The 17,812-nt window shown below is 40.9% G+C and overlaps 1 protein-coding gene across 5 annotated transcripts in view; it reads right to left on the minus strand.

Annotated features, from left to right (window-relative positions):
* The window catches only part of DHX57 (DExH-box helicase 57), a 76,771-nt gene that overhangs the window by 21,204 nt on the left and 37,755 nt on the right, over positions 1-17,812 (minus strand). For all 5 annotated transcript variants that reach the window (XM_039461773.2, XM_003926790.4, XM_074396173.1 and 2 more), the window contains 4 exons: positions 10,574-10,670; positions 9,105-9,278; positions 8,438-8,638; positions 4,596-4,872 (listed from right to left, as the gene is read on the minus strand). In XM_039461773.2, the coding sequence (XP_039317707.1) occupies positions 4,596-4,872; positions 8,438-8,638; positions 9,105-9,278; positions 10,574-10,670 (749 nt within the window). The remainder of the gene's footprint in view (positions 1-4,595; positions 4,873-8,437; positions 8,639-9,104; positions 9,279-10,573; positions 10,671-17,812) is intronic.

Consider the following 17,812-nt stretch of genomic DNA (forward strand, 5'->3'; position numbering starts at 1 on the left):
CCTCCCAAAGTGCTGGGATTACAGGCTTGAGCCACTGCGCCTGGCCTCACAATAGAACTTCTTTCAAAATTGGAGTCAATCCTCTCAAACCCTGCCACTGGTTTATTAACTAAGTTTATGTAATATTCTATTTTTTATTTTTAATTTAGAAAATGACATGGGGTCTTACTATGTCACCTAGGCCAGCCTTAAACTTCTGGGTTCAAGCAACCTACTCACCTTGGCCTCCCAAAATGTTGGGATTACAGGTGTAAGCCATCATGCCCAGACAAAGATTTTGAATTTACTTTACACAGATCCATCAGGTGACTCATTATATATAGCAGCTATAGCCTTATGAAATATATTTCTTAAATATTAAGACTTGAAAGTCAAAATTACTCCTTGATCTAGGGTTTGCAGAATGGATTTTGCATTAGTAGGCACAAAAACAACATTAATCTCCCTGTACATCTCCATTAGAGCTCTTGGGCATATTGTCAGTGAGCAGTAATATTCTGAAATCTTTTTTTCTAAGCATGGGCTTCTTAACAGTGGGCTTAAAATATTTAGTAAACCGGCTGGGTGTGGTGGCTCACATCTGTAATCCCAGCATTTTGGGAGGCCAAGATGGGCAGATCACCTGAGATTGGGAGTTCGAGACCAGCCTGACTAACATGGAGAAACCCCATCTCTACTAAAAATACAAAATTAGTGGGCAGGGTGGCGCATGCCTGTAATCCCAGCTACCTGGGAGGCTGAGGCAGAACTGCTTGAACCCGGGAGGAAGAGGTTGCGGTGAGCCGAGATCACATCGTTGCACTCCAACCTGGGCAACAAGAGTGAAATTGTGTCTCAAAAAAAAAAAAAATTATTAAACCATGTTGTAAACAGATGTAATGTCATGCAAGCTTTGTTGTTCAATTTATAAGGCATAGACAGAGTAGATACATCATGATTCTTAAGGGACTTAGGAGTTTTGAAATGGTAAATGAATATTGGCTTCAATGTAAAGTCACCAGCTGCATTAGCCCCTATCTCATGAAAGTCAGCATCAGCCTGGCCTTTGAAGTTTTAAAGCCAGGCATTTCCTTCCCCCCCCACCCCACTTTTTTTTTGTTTTGTTTTGAGACTGAGTTTTTGCTCTTGTCGCCCAGGCTGGAGTACAATGGTGCGATCTTGACTCACCACTACCTGCCTCCTGGGTTCAAGCGATTTTCCTGCCTCAGCCTCCAGAGTAGCTGGGATTATAGGCATGCACAACCACGCCCAGCTAATTTTGTAATTTTAGTAGAGGTGGGTTTTTTCCATGTTGGTCAGGCTGGCCTCGAATTCTCAACCTCAGGTGATCCACCCACCTCAGCCTCCAAAGTGCTGGGATTACAGGCGTGAGCGGCCGTGCCTGGCTTGCTTCTCCTCTTTAGCTATGAAAATACCTAGATGGCACCTTCTTCCTATAGAAGACTATTTCATTGATACAGTACTGAAAATACCATACGTCTAATCCCAGCACTTTGGGAGGCTGAGGTGGGTGGATCACCTGAGGTTGAGACTTCGAGACCAGCCTGGGCAACATGGTGAAACCCCGTCTCTACAAAAAATATGAAAATTAGCTGGGTGTGGTGGCACATGCCTGCAGTCACAGCTATTCGGGAGGCTGAGGTGGAAGGATGGCTTAAGCCCGGCAGGCAGAGGTTGCAGTGAGCCAAGAATGTACCACTACGCTCCAGCCTGGGCAACAGAGCAAGACTTTGTCTCAAAAGAAAAAAAAGAAAAAGAAGAAAAAACCTGTTGTTGGCATAGCCACCTTCATCAGTTAGCTAGATCTTGGGTAACTTTGCTGCAGCCTCCACTTGCTGCTTCACCTTGCACTTTTATGTTATGGAGACAACTTCCTTCCATAAACCTCATCAACCAACTTCTGCTAGTTTCTAACTTTTCTTTTGCAGCTTCCTCACTTTTCTCAGCCTTCATGGAATTAAAGAGTTAGGGTCTTGCTCTGGATTAGGCTTTGGCTTAGGGAATGTTGTGGCTGGTTTCATCTTCTATTCAGATTACTAAAACTTTCTCCATATTCAACCTACTAAAACTTTCTCCATATCAGCAATAAGGCTTTTTTGCTTTCTTATTATTTGTGTGTTCACTGGACACATGAATGGAATATTACATTTAATTTCTTTCAAGAACTTTCCCTTTATTTATTTTATTTTAATTTTGAGACAGTCTCACTCTGTCACCCAGGATGGAGTGCAGTGGCACGATCTTGGTTCACTGCAACCTCTGCCCTCCCAGTTCAATCAATTCTTGTGTCTCAGCCTCCCGTGTAGCTGGGACTACAGGCCAGCACCACCACGCTCCGGTGATTTTTGTATTTTTAGTAGAGATGGGGTTTGCCATGTTGGCCCGGCTGCTGTTGATCTCCTGGCCTCAAGTGATCTGCCCATGTTGGCCTCACAGAGTGTTGGGATTATAGGTCAGAGCCACTGCCCCTGGCCAAGAACTTGTGCTTTAAATTGACAACTTGGCTAACTGGCGCCAAGAGGCCTAGCTTTTCAGCCTATCTTGGCTTTTGACATGCCTTTCTCACTAAGCATAATCATTTCTAGCTTATGATTTACAGTGGGAGATGTGTGAGTCTTCCTTTACTTGCACACTCAGAGGCTACTGTTGCATTTTTAACTGGCCCAGTTTCAACAAAGCTGTGTCTCAGGGAATAGGGAGGCTCAAAAAGAGGGAGAGTGACTGAGGAAAGGCCGATTGGTGGCGAGTCAGAACACACATGACATTTATCAATTAAGTTCCCTGTCTTACATGGGTGCAGTTCATGCACCCCAAAACAATTACAATAGTAATGTCAGGCCGGGCGCGATGGCTCATGCCTGTAATTCTAGCACTTTGGGAGGCCGAGGTGGGTGGATCACCTGAGGTCAGGAGTTCAAGACCAGCCTGGCCGTCATGATGAAACCCCAACTTAAAAAAAATAATAATAATAACGTCAGAGATCACTGATCAGATATCACCATAACAGATATAATAATAAAGTTTAAAATTTTGTGAGAATTACCAAAATGTGATAGAGACATGAAGTGAGTACATGTTGTTGGAAAAATGGCACTGACAGATTTACTCAACACAGGGTCGCCACAAACCTTCGATTTGTAAAAAATACAACATCTGCAAGGTACAATAAAGCTAAGCATAATAAAGTAAGGTATGCCTGTAATGAGTTATACACTTTATTTTTTTATTGTTTTTGAGACAGAGTCTTGTGCTGCCACCAGGCAGGAGCGCAGTGGCATGATCTCGGCTCACTGCAACCTCCGCCTCCTGGGTTCAAGCGATTGTCCTGCTTTAGCCTCCCGAGTAGCTGGTACTACAGGTGCATGCCACCACACCCAGCTAATTTTTGTATTTTTAGTAGGGACAGGGTTTCACCATGTTAGCCAGGATGGTCTCAATCTCTTGACCTCGTGATCCACCTGCCTCGGCCTCCCAAAGTGCTGGCATTACAGGCAGGAGTCACCATGCCTGGCCGAGTTGTACACTTTAAATGGGTAAACTGTATGATATATAAATCATATTTCAATAAAGCAGTTTTTTTTTTTTTTTTTTTGAGATCGAGTTTTGCTCGTTACCCAAGCTGGAGTGCAATGCCACGATCTCAGCTCACCACAACCTCTGCCTCCTGGGTTCAGGCAATTCTCCTGCCTCAGCCTCCTGAGTAGCTGCGATTACAGGCACACGCCACCATGCCCAGCTAATTTTTTGTATTTTTAGTAGAGACGGGGTTTCACCGTGTTGACCAGGATGGTCTCGATCTGTTGACCTGGTGATCCACCCAATTCGGCCTCCCAAAGGCTGGAATTACAGACGTGAGCCACCGCGCCTGGCCAAAGCAGTTTTTTAAAAGGCTCAATATATTTAATGGTTTTTAAAATCAGAGACAGCTTTTGTTGGTTTGCATTATCTGATTTTTCTATAATGAACAAGTATAACAGATGCAACAGAAAGCACATCTGGATTATTATTATTATTATTGGAGATGGAGTCTCACTCTGTGTCCAGCTGGAGTGCAGTGGCGCTCTTAGCTTAGCGCAACCTCTGCCTTCCCAAGTTCAAGTGATTCTCCTGCCTCAGCCTCCCAAATAGCTGGGACTACAGGCATGCATCACCATGCCTCGCTAATTTTTTGCATTTTTAGTAGAGATGGAGTTTTACCATGTTGGCCAAGCTGGTCTCAAACTCCTGACTTCAAATGATTTGCCTGTCTCAGCCTCCCAAAGTGCTGGGATTGCAGGCATGAGCCAGTGTGCCTGGCCTGAATTACTTTTAGTAAGTTATATCTCCAGTTCTTAGTCTTTATTTGGGGAATGGATCTCTTTGAGGATTGGATGACATTGTGCCCTAAAAAATCTTTTTTTTTTTTGGTTTTATTTGTTTTTGTCTTTTCAGAAATTTAATTTTTGACCTTCTCCCTCCTGTGTATTTGTGTCCTAAAAAATTCATATCTAACATTCAAGCAAATTTTTAGGGGGCCCACATGCCCCTGATTTCCCCATGGTCCTTTTAGAAACCTATGTTATAAACTGCAGTTTAGACGAATGTTGTTTACTTACAAAAGGAGACTTAAAAGCCAAACTGGCAGCAATGGTGAGAGCAGGATCCAAACAGCGGAAGATAGACCCAAACAACATTAGTTTGCCAATTCTCACATCCACGGGCAGAGAGGCCAAGTGATACCCAAGAGGGGTCAATTTTTCATCTGGAGTTAATGCTCCCAAGTCTCGTAATCGTATTTTTGAGGCGCGAAGAGAATCAGCGTGTGGAGGTTCAATGAGCCGAGAAAACACAGATTGGAGATTATGAGCATTAAACATCTCTAAAATTTTAATTCTGAAAAGAAAACAAAATGATAATTTGTCAATTTTATTTCTGGTAGGATGACACAGAGGAATAATTTCTTTTGTGAGTGAGAATAATTTACAAGTTTAAATAGAAATTTCTAAAATCTCATGTTTTCTACTTCTACCAATAAACCACAAAAGCTCTTTCAGATTCTGAAACTTATTCATATTCAGAATTAAATCCTCTCTAAAAACTTTCAAAATGCTTCTTTCCGTAATAGTGGGATCGAATTATGAAATAGAGCTCATGACAAAAGATAAAAGTGTTGGCAAGGATGTGGAGAACTTGGAATCCTGCACATTGTTGGTAGGAATGTACAATGATGCAACCACTATGAAAAACAGGGTAGAGATTCCTCAAAAAATTAAAAATAGAACTACCATATGATCCAGCAACCCCACTTCTGAGTATACATCCAAAAGAATTGAAGTCAGAATCTTGCAGAGGGGCCAGGCGCAGTGACTCACGCCTGTAATCCCAGCACTTTGAAAGGCTGAGGTGGGTGGATCATTTGAGGTCAGGGGTTCGAGACCAGCTTGGCCAACATGGTGAAACCCTGTCTCTACTAAAAATACAAAAATTAGCCAGGTGCAGTGGTTAGCCTGTAATCCCAGCTACTCAGGAGGCTGAGGCAGGAGAATCTCTTGAACTCAGAGGTGAAGCCTGCGGTGAGCCCAGATCACTGTATTTCAGTCTGGGTGACTGAGCAAGACTCTGTCTCAAAAAAAAAAAAAAAAAAAAAAATCTTGTAGAGATACTTGCACTCCTGTGTTCACTGTAGTATTATATTATTACATTTACAATAGCCAAGATGTGGAAACAATTTAAATGTCCACTGACAGATGAGTGGATAAAGAAAGTGCAGTATATTAGAATGAAGCATTTCCACAAAAAAAAAAAAAAAAAAAAAAAAAAGGAAAGAAAGTGCAGTATATATGGAATACTATTCAGGCTTAAAAAAGAAAGAAGTTCTGCAATATCCAACACATGGATGAAACCTTGAGGACATTAAGCTAAGCGAAATAAGCCAGTCACAAAAAGACAAATACTGGATGGTTCTACTTGTATGAAGGATCTAAAATAGTCAAACTCACAGAAGCAGAGGGTAGAATGGTGGTTGTCAGGGGCTGGACATGAGGGGGAAATGGAGAGTTGCTGTCCATTATGTATAAAGTTTCAGTTTTGCAAAATGAGTAAGTTCGAGAGCTCTGCTGTACAACATTATGACTATAGTTAACAGTACTGTGTTGTAAAATTAAACATTTGTTAACAGAATAGATCTCATATTAAGTATTCTTACCATAATAAAAAACTGGACATGATTAGCTTAGATAGTTCTGACTGCTGTACAATTAAAGGTATTTATGAGACAAGTTTAAATGATCCACTTATTGCTTCTTACATCTGAAGTTGCAGTCATTGTTTATTTATTTTTATTTTATATTGGGACAGAGTTTTCTCTTGTTGTCCAGGCTGGAGTGCAATGGCATGATCTTGGCTCACTGCAACCTCCATCTCCCAGGTTCAAGTGATTCTCCTGGTTCAGCCTCCTGAGAAGCTGCGATTAGAGGAGTGTGCCACTACACCCGGCTAATTTTGTATTTTTTTTTAGTAGAGACAGGGTTTCACCATGTTGGCCAGGCTGGCCTCAAACTAACCCCTGACCACAGGTAATCGACCTGCCTCAGCCTCCCAAACTGCTGGGACTAAAGGCGTGAGCCAGCAAACCTGGCCCAAAGTTGCAGTCATTATTTATAAAATAAATCTGCATTGTGTCCTGCCTTGTGATAGCTCTTAAAAACTAGTGTTTTAAATTATGAACTTCATCCAGAAAAAGGGTTCTTATTTAAAAAAAAAAAAACAAAAAACAAATTATGAATGTCAGCAACTTAAGAGAAAAGTGTAACATACATAAAATTTTATTTACTTTACATTCAGTTCCCTTTTAAGTTGCCAACCTATATACATACAATTTTACATTTTCATTAACATGCATATTTTTGGTACCTAGGCTTTTATCACATAATGTATTTCACTTTATGACATGTATTGACAGTAATCCACTTACTAAAATTTCATTTTTATTTTATTCCTTCATTTATTTTATTTTTTTATTTTTGAGACAGTGTTTCGCTCTGTCACCCAGGCTTGAGTGCAATGGTGTGATCTCGGCTCACTGCAACCTCAGCCTCCCTGATTCAAGTGATTTTCCTGCCTCAGCCTCCTGAGTAGCTGCAATTACAGGTGCCTGCTACCACCCCCGGTTAATTGTTTATATTTTTAGTAGAGATAGGGTTTCACCATGTTGGCCAGGCTGGTCTTGAACTCCTGACTTCAGGTAATCCACCCACCTTGGCCACCCAAAGTGCTGGGATTACAGGGGTGAGCTGTTGCACCCGGCCATTTACTTTTTATTTTTTGAGATGGAGTCTCACTCTGTTGCCCAGGTTGGAATGCAGTGGCAGGATCTCAGCTCACTGTAACCTCCATCTCACAGGTTCAAGCGATTCTCCTGCCTCCGCTTTCCCCAGTAGCTGGGATTACAGGGGTGCACCACCATGCCCAGCTAATTTTTTTGGATTTTTATTAGAGATGGGGTTTCACCATGTTGGCCAGGCTGGTTTTGAACTCTGATCCTAAATGATCTGTCCGCCTCCCAAAGTGCTGGGATTACAGGCATGAGCTTTGGCACCCAGCCCATTTTGTTCATTGATTTTTGAGATGGCGCCTCTCTCTGTCTCAGAAGCTGGCTGTCTCAACTTACTGCAGCGTCAACCTCTGGGGCTCAGGCAATCTTTCCATCTCAGTATCCCAAATGGCTATAGAATCACAGGTGCATGCCACCATATCCAGCTAAGTTTCATATTTTTTGTAGAGATGGGGTTTTGCCATGTTGCCCAGGCTGGTCTCAAGCTCCTTGGTTCAAGCAATCCTCCTGTGCTGGCCTCCCAAAGTGCTGGGATTACAGGTGTGACCCACCACACCAGGCCTACAAATGTATTCTTTTTATTAATATTCAAATTTTATTCTATTTTATTTAGATTTTTTTGAGATGAAGTCTCACTCTGTCATCATCTCAGCTCACTGCAACCTCTATCTTCCAAGTTCAAGAGATTCTCTTTCCCTGGCCTCCCGAGTAGCTGGGATTACAGGTGTGTGCCACGACACAAAGCTAATTTTTGTATTTTTAGTAGACATGGGGTTTCATCATGTTGGCCAGGCTGGTCTCAAATTCCTGACCTCAGGTTTTCCACCTGCCTCGGCCTACCAAAGTGCTGGGATTACAAGTGTGAGCCTCCATGCCTGGCCCTACAGATGTATTCTTAAGCTCAATTTTAGGGCCATGCTCTCCAATGTAAGAGAGCTTTATGTGCAGAAATTTAAAAGGAATGGTAAAGGCAACACTAAGGATCTCTTTCTTCACAAATAAATGAGATTATCGGTGGCCATTCTTAGCCAAATATCTTCCAGGAGAAAAAGGAAAACGTGGAACTTAATAGGGTGAGAAACATTTAGACCTTTTGAAGGCAAAAGACAAAAAAACAGATGTCACCTTAGACACAGCTGTTCCAATGGCACTCTTTGTATTTCTGGTAGCTGTTGCTTTAAAAGCTGGTGATTGTAGTGATGGCTAGTGAATAAATGGAAGCAGACCCCAGATGCAACCCGGCCTGCTCGGCCTTTTCTTTGTAGAGCATTGGCTTGAGATACAAAAGTGTCCTCTAGACTTTCCATACCTTTGCTGGCATCATATCTATAAAGAAAAAGAAAATATAAAATTGAGTCATTTTACAAAAACGTGGCCAAGACTGCTTGGCAGGGACAGAATGGATGAACCAGCTTCCTCCTGTAGAAGGACACAGTTCCCTGTGTATTCTGGGATCGTTGAGTCCCTGGTGGGAGCAGCTAGTGCTGATTTAAGTGGTGTCAAGTACACAGTTCCCCAAACGACATAGTTTCTTTATTCAACCCTTTTTCACACAAGCACATATAAAATCACATGAAAAAAAGAGAGAAAAAGTAATTCATTACTTTTCATCCCCATTTGATGTTAAGGTCCCTGGTCCTGGCTATAGAATCACTCACACATTCATTGACAGTTTTCATTAAGCATTTTTTCAAAAGTAATCCATGTAGCTTAACAGCATTAGCCATTAACAATTGTCTCCCCAAATGAAGCATTTTTAGCCCCTCTCTTACATCACCACAAGACGGAATACCTCTTTTCTTTCATTTTCCCAGAATCGATGACATAAACAACATCATCGATGGTTATGGATGTCTCAGCAATGTTGGTGGAAATGATAATCTTAGTTACTCCTGCAGGAGGTTTTACAAACACTGCCTGCTGCTCTTCACTGGATAAAGATGAATGAAGTGGGTGAATAACACATCTGGAAGAAAATAAAAGCACATGAAGTACTCTAGCACGTAACACAGAAACTGGATTACAGTGGGTGAATTTCTACTAAAACCAACAATGACTTTAGGTATTAGCAACTTCTCCACGACCTATCATCAGAGCCCAGCTCTTCTAAATGGTAACTCTTGGCCGGATGCAGTGGCTCATGTGTGTAATTCCCAGCACTTTGGGAGATCAAGGTGGGCAGATCACCTGAGGTCAGGAGTTTAAGAGCAGCCTGGCTAACATGGCAAAACCTCCTCTCTACTAAAAATACAAAAATTAGCTGATCATGGTGGCGGGCACCTGTAGGAGAATCACTTGAACCCACGAGGCAGAGGTAAGCCGAGATCCTGCCATCGCACTCCAGCCTGGGTAACAAGAGTGAGACTCCATCTCAAAAATAAAATAAAATAAAATAAAATAAAATAAATAAAATAAATGGTAAAGTCCTTTCTGATCCTTACAAAATATTTACTTCTTCTTTTTTTTTTTTTTTCTTTTTTTCTGGTCTTGTGGGGACAGAATATTTACTAAGTTCTAGGAACCAAAAGCCTCATACCAACTTGGGGAAAATGTTGGAGTGTAATTCAGCAATAAATAATGAAGAGAAATAAATAATTGATATTCTACTAGCAATAAGCCTAGTGCAAACAAACCAGCAAAGAATCATTCTTCCTTTAAATATAGAGAAGAGCCTATAATCCTAGCCGCTTGGGAGGCTGAGGCAGGAGAATCGCTTGAACCTGGGAGGTAGAGGTTGCAGTGAGCTGAACTCATACCACTGCACTACAGCCGAGGCCGCAGAGCACGTCTCCATCTCAAAAAATAAAATAAAATAAAATAAATATATGTATATAGAAGAGAGGCAATGACAATGATATAACCTCAGAAATTTCATTTTTACATTTTTAGGGACTGTTAGTTAAACAGTTTTCCTCTTAAATATGAAGACACACCCAGTGTGTCTTGCTCCTGAAACAGGAACTGTTGAAGATGATTTTCTTTCAAAATGGTAGGACTTCATTGTTACTAATGCTGCCTTTCCCCCACCTCTGACATCCAAAATTATATGCAAATTTGCTAAGTCACTATGCTAAGTGAAAAGAAATATTTTTCTTTAATAAAGGGAGAGTAACTGATTTCCTGCAGCAATTAGGTTTGTTCATTTCCAGCTGGCATAAACAAATGTATGCTCCAAGAGTGATACCCTTCAAGGTTCTAAAGAGAGTGGTGAGATCTTTAGAGGTAACTGCAATAGATGATTTAAAATGTAGAAAGTCTTACCGATTACTACGTCTGTTGTTGAAGAGAGAATTAGACTGTAGCTGTTCATAAAGCATTTTGATTTCTGCAAGTCCTGGTAAAAATACAAGTATAGCACCTGGGTATAGAAAAAGAATCAATATGTGGGTAAGCATAGACACAGAAAAGGAAAAATAAAAAACCTAAAAAAAAAAGAATCAATATGATAAGTGAAGTAAATGAAAAATTAATATAGATTATAAAGGTTTTTTTTTTTTTTTTGAGACAGAGTTTCACTCTTGTTACCCAGGCTGGAGTGCAATGGCACAATCTCGGCTCACTGCAACTTCCGCCTCCTGGGTTCAGGCAATTCTCCTGCCTCAGCCTCCTGAGTAGCTGGGATTACAGGCACGCGCCATCATGCCCAGCTAATTTTTTGTATTTTTAGTAGAGACGGGGTTTCACCATGTTGACCAGGATGGTCTTGATCTCTTGACCTTGTGATCCACCCGCCTCAGCCTCCCAAAGTGCTGGGATTATAGGCTTGAGCCACCGTGCCCGGCCTATAAAGTTGTTTTAAACCAAAATATGCAATAATCTGAGAATTTCGCCTGCTGAAGTAGGAGGATTGCTTGAGCCAGGGAGGCAGAGGTTGCAGTGAGCCAAGATTGCGCCACTGCACTCCAGCCTGGGAAAAAGAGTGAGACCCTATCTCAAAATAAATAAATAAATAAAATAAGAAAATTTTTCACTATCAGTTTTATTTTCTTTGTAAAGTTCTCAAGGATTTGGGGACAAATAAAAAATAAAAACAAATAAAAAAAGTAAATAAAAATATCAAATTAAATAAAAAATCAAATAAAAAACAAATTAAAAAATTACATGTTTTATATTCTCTGACTTAATAAGGACAAAATGGAGTATTATTATCATTCTACAAACAGAAAAACTGAGGTGTGGAAAAGTATAATGTCTATCAATGTAATGCCAATAATTATTAGCTAAACTCTTTTTTTTAATTTTAATTTTTTGAGACAAGGTCTTGCTCTGTCACCCAGGCTGGAGTACAGTTGCATGATCAGGCTCACTGCAGCCTCAACCTCCACAGGCTCAGGTTATTTTCCTACCTTAGCCTCCCGAGTAGCTGGGACTACAGGTACATGCCATTATGCCCAGCTAATTGTTCATATTTTTAGTAGAGATGGGGTTTCACCATGTTGCCCAGGCTGGTCTCAAACTCCTGGACTCAAGTGATTTGCCCACCTCAGCCTCCCAAAGTGCTGAGATTACAGGCGTGAGTCACTGTGCCTGGCCTAGCAAAGTTCTTTAAATATACTTTTTCAGTACACTGGCTACTTTCTATTTCTTTCTTTATTTTTTTTTGAGATGAGGTCTCACTATACTGCCCAGACTGGTCTTGAACTCTCGAGCCCAAGCAATCTTTCTGCTTTGGCCTCCTGAGTAGTTGGGACCACAGGCATGCAACATCGCACTCAACCTTGACATTCTATTTCCATAGGAAGAGTTATTCTAACCTTATAAGACAGGAAGGCTCTTCCCTCTATTAATAAATAAAATCCATAAACATTTTGCTGGAAATGAAAAAAGGAAACAATAATTGGCTGGCCAATCTGGTAATCTAAATTCAGATATATTTTAGAGACAGCACATTAATTAACAATATCATATTAAGTTTATGGGCTTTTAAATTTTACATTAAAAAATAAGAATGAAAACTGATTATAGTATATTTCTCTGTCAAGAGCAGTAACTCAGCAAGAGTTACCTTCTTTTGTGCTTGATTCAGGGAGAAAAATGGTACTGTTTTCACCAGTCCCTCCTTTAATCCCACAAATATTTATTGGGTGCCTATGTCAGCTCACATGAAGTGCAATGGGATATAAAAAAAGCATCTGCCAATAGAGAACTCATGACCTATTATTTAGTCATAGTTATCCTTCCCACTAAATAACTGAGATACCTGAATTATTACAAAACTAGAACTCTGAAGAAGGCTGAAAGAGAGCTTTCATCCTTGTTTTTAGTATTTCATAGTAACAAAGAATGTTCACATATATTATCTCACTTAATCCTCATAGCCATCCATTAAGAAGGTTATTAGTGGCCAGGCACAGTGGCTCACACCTGTAATCCCAGCACTTTAGGAGCTGAGGTGGGTGGATCACCTGAGGTCAAGAGTTTGAGACTAGCCTGGCCAAAATGGTGAAACCCCGTCTCTACTAAAAATACAAAAATTAGCCTGGCATGGTGGTGTATGCCTGTAATCCTAGCTACTTGGGAGGCTGAGGCATGAGAACCACTTGATTCCAGAAAGTGGAGGTTGCAGTAAGCTGAGATTGTGCCACTGCCACTGCACTCCACCCTGGGCCACAGAGTGAGACTCCAACTCAATAAAAAAGAAAAAGAAGCCCAGGCACAGTGGCTCATGACTGCAATCCTAGCACTTTCGAAGGCCGAGGTGGGCAGATCATGAGGTCAGGAGTTCGAGACCAGCCTGGCCAATATGGTGAAACTCTGCCTCTACCAAAAATACAAAAAAATTAGCCAAGTGTGGTGGCACACACCTGTAATCCTAGCTACTCAGGAGGCTGAGGCAGGAGATCGCTTGAACCCAGGAGGCGGAGGTTGCAGTGAGCCAAAATCATGCCTTTGCACTCCAGCCTAGGTGACAGAGCAAGATTCCATCTCAAAAAAAAAAAAAGCCTACTAGTACCCCTGCAAGTGACTCAGTAACTTCAGACTCAGGCCACAGAGTTAATAAGCATGGAGCTTGGACACAAAGCTGAGGTGTCTGGCATCAGATCCATGTTCTTTCCATTACATACTCATGATCCTCTCTACTAAAATGCCACAAAATTTTATTGAGGTCAGGTGTGGTGGTTCACGCCTGTAATCCCAGCACTTTGAGAGGCTGAAGTAGGAAGACTGCTTGAGCCTAGGAGTTTGAGAGCAGCCTGGGCAACACAGGGAGACACTGTCACTTTAAAAAATTAAAAAATTAGTAGGGCATGGTGGCACATGCCTGTGGTCCTAACTACTCGAGTGGCTGAGGGAGGCTGGAGGATCCCTTGAGCCTGGGAAGTTGAAACTGCAGTTATCTGTGATTGTGCCACTGCACTCTAGCTTGAGTCACAAAGCGACTCTATCTCAAAAAAAAAATTTTTTTTTTAAATTTTTATTAAAAGAGAAGATAAGCAAAAAGAAAAATACAAAGGAAAAAAAGCCACACAATTAAAGAATGGTAAAACATACTCTTATGTTGAAAAATAATTGTGAAACCCCATCTCTACTAAAAATGCAGAAATTAGCTGGGTGTGTGGTGGTGCATGCCTGTAGTCCCAGCTACTTGGGAGGCTGAGGCAGGCGAATTACTTGAACTTGGGAGGCAGAGGTTGCAGAGCTGATTGTGCTATTGCATTCCATTGCCTGGGCAACAGAGACTCTGTCTCAAAAAAAAAAAAAAAAGAAAGAAAGAAAAAGAGAAAACCACATAATGATTAAAGTGTAAGCAGAAGAGAGCAACTATTCCTATTTCTCTTAAGTTCTTTATGACCACATAAATTTTTATACATATATGTATATGTGTATATATATATGTATATATGTGTGTATATATATATATACGTATATATGTGTGTATACATATATATATACATATATATATATATATATTTTTTTTGAGACGGAGTTTCGCTCTTGTTACCCAGGCTGGAGGGCAATGGCGCGATGTCGGCTCACCGCAACCTCCACCTCCTGGGTTCAGGCAATTCTCCTGCCTCAGCCTCCTGAGTAGCTGGGATTACAGGCACGTGCCACCATGCCCAGCTAATTTTTTGTATTTTTAGTAGAGACAGGGTTTCACCATGTTGACCAGGATGGTCTCAATCTCTTGACCTCGTGATCCACCCGCCTCAGCCTCCCAAAGTGCTGGGATTACAGGCTTGAGCCACCGCACCCAGCACATATATATATATATTAAAAAATTTTTTTTTTCTTCTTTTTTTGTCTTTTCTTTTTTTTAAAATTAAAATGGAGTTTCTCCATGATAACCAGGCTGGTCTTGTACTCCTGACCTCAGGTGATCCACCCACCTCGGCCTCCCAAAGTGCTAGGATTACAGGCGTGAGCCACCATGCCCGGCCTAAAAAAATTCTTTTTTTAGAGACAGAGTCTTGCTCTGCTTGCTCTGTGACCCAGGTTGGAATGAAGTGGTGAAATCTTGGCTCACTGCAACCTCCACCTCCTGGGTTCAAGCGATTCTCCTGCCTCAGCCTCCCAAGTAGCTGGGATTCCAGGCACCCATCACCATGCCTGGCTAATTTTTGTATTTTTAGTAGAGATGGGGTTTCACCATGTTGGCCAGGAGGTCTCGATCTCTTGACCTCGTGATCTGCCCACCTCATCCTCCCAAAGTGCTGGGATTACAGGCGTGAGCCACCGCACCTGGCCAGAAATCTCTATTCTTAAGGAACTTACATCCTATTGAAGGAGGCAGTCAGTAAGCAAAACTCTAACTTCAGACAGTGTTAAGTGCTACAGTGAAAATAAAAATTATTTTTAGATATTACAATACAGTAAGGGGAGTGGGGCAGGACAACAGATAGGGTGGTCTGTAGAGGTAAATTGAGGAGAAACCTGAAGAAAATAATAGATTTAGTAAAGAGAAGATTTGGAGTATTTATTCTAGGGACAAGGGACTGCAAGTGAGGTTAAGATGGCTATCAGTATGGGAAGACAGTGAGTAGGGAAAAGCAGTAACTGCTCTGTGTTATAGTACAGTAGTAGTAATAGCATTTAACAAAAATAAGTGTGCCGGGCGCGGTGGCTCAAGCCTGTAATCCCAGCACTTTGGGAGGCCGAGGCGGGCGGATCACGAGGTCAAGAGATCGAGACCATCCTGGTCAACATGGTGAAACCCCGTCTCTACTAAAAATACAAAAAATTAGCTGGGCATGGTGGCACGTACCTGTAATCCAGCTACTCAGGAGGCTGAGGAAGGAGAATTGCCTGAACCCAGGAGGCGGAGGTTGCGGTGAGCCGAGATCGTGCCATTGCCCTCCAGCCTGGGTAACAAGAGCAAAACTCCGTCTCAAAAAAAAAAAAAAAAAAAAAAAAAGAGATCGAGACCATCCTAGTCAACATGGTGAAACCCCGTGTCTACTAAAAAGACAAAAAATTAGCTGGGCATGGTGGGACGTGCCTATAATTCCAGCTACTCAGGAGGCTAAAGCAGGAGAATTGCCTGAACCCAGGAGGCGGAGGTTGCGGTGAGCCGAGATCGCATCATTGCACTCCAGCCTGGATAACAAGAGCGAAACTCCGTCTCTTAAAAAAAATAAAAATAATAAAAATAAAAAAATAAAAACAATAATAAGTGTTCACTTGAACAACATAGGTTTGCACTGCATGAGTCTATACTCAGGCAATATTTTTCCAATAAATACATTGAAAAATTTTTGGAGATTTGGGACAATTTGAAAAAAAAAATAAAAAACTAGCAGATGAACTGCATAGCCTAGAAATATGAAAAAAATTTAAAAAGATATGTCATAAATGCATAAGATATATATAAATACTAGTCTATTTTATATCATAAAATAGTATATCATAAAATACACACAAATCTATGATAAAAAGTTAAATTTATCAAAACTCACACACCCACACATACACACTTATAGACTGTACCTGGCACCATTTGCATCTAGAGAAATGTGAACAAATATAAAAATGCAGTATTAAATCAAACTACACAAAATGAACTATAGTACAGCATATAACTGTTAATAACTTTATTAAAAATGATTTTGCAGTCACCTCCTGTTGCTACTGCAGTGAGCTCAAGTGTTGTGAAAATCCATTTAAAATGTACTGTGACACTAATCATCTCTACGTAAGTCATTTGTTTTTCAGTAAATTGTATATTACAGTAAAAAGTGATCTCTTGTGGTTCTTGTGTATTTTCCATTGTGTTTAGTGGAATACAGTAAACCTTGAATAACATGGGATCTATACAAAGTGCCACTAGTGATGCTGTACGTACTCCCAAGAAACAGAGAGAAGTCATGACAAGCAAAAGTTGAATTGCTCAATATGTACTGCAGAGGTTTGTAACTGTGCATTGCCTGCCATTTCCGGATATATGAATCCAGAGTAAGGGCCATTGTGAAAGAAGAAAAAGAAATCTGTGAAGCTGTCACTGCAGCTATGCCAGCAGGTGTGAAAGCCTTGTGCTTTTTGAGAAATACCTTTTTATCTTATTGAAAATGCAATTTTTATGTGGGTGCAAGATTGCTATAAAGCATATCTATAGAGTCTAATATGATTCAAGAAAAAGCAAAGTATTATATGACAACTTAAAGTAAATGGAAGGGAAGGATCTAAAGCTGGAAAATTTAATGCCAGCAAAGGATAGTTTGATAATTTAAAAGGAGGTTTAGCTTTTAAAATACCGAGATAACGGAAGCAGCAGCTTCTGCTGAACAAGAGGCGGCAGACGATGAGTTCCCGGATGCCATTAAGAAAATCATTGAGGAGAAAAGACATCTGCCTGAAAAGGTTTCAAATGCAGACAAAAGTGCCCTCTTCTGGAAAAAAAAAAAATGCCACAAAGGGCAATTTAATAAGTAAGGAAGAGGAGTGAGTACTAGGGTTTAAGGCAGGAAGGAACAGGCTTACTCTACTCTTTTGTGCAAACACAGGGTTCATGAACCCTGTCTATAAAGCTAATCCCTAGCCCTGAAGCGAAAGAAGAAATACCAGCTGCCAATCTTCTGGTTGTACAAGAAAGGCTGGCCAGTGGGAATCTCTTTTCTGGACTGGTTCCATCAGTGCTTTGTCCCTGGAATCAGGAAGTACCTTGCCAAAGTTCTTTTCATACTGGACAGTGTCCCGGGCCACCCAGAACGACATGAGTTCAACATCAAAGACACTGGAGATCTACCTACTTGCCCCAAAACACATTTAGCCTCTGTATTAGGGGTTCATAAGGACCTTTAAGGCTCATTATACAGTGTACTCTATGGAAAGGACTGTCAACGCTACGAAAGAGAATTCTGATAGAAAGAACATCATGAATCTCTGGAAGGATTCTTCCATTGAAGATGCCACAGTTGTCACAGAAAAAGCATGAAAGCCCTCAAGCCTAAAACAATAAACTCCTGCTAGACAAAGCTGTGTGTCCAGATGTGCATGACTTCACAGGATTTATAATGCAATTGAGAAAATCATAAAAGAGACTATCGATATGAAATCATGGTG

The sequence above is a fragment of the Saimiri boliviensis genome, chromosome 1 (assembly GCF_048565385.1).
Source record: "Saimiri boliviensis isolate mSaiBol1 chromosome 1, mSaiBol1.pri, whole genome shotgun sequence".
In the NCBI taxonomy this organism is placed as follows: domain Eukaryota; kingdom Metazoa; phylum Chordata; class Mammalia; order Primates; family Cebidae; genus Saimiri; species Saimiri boliviensis.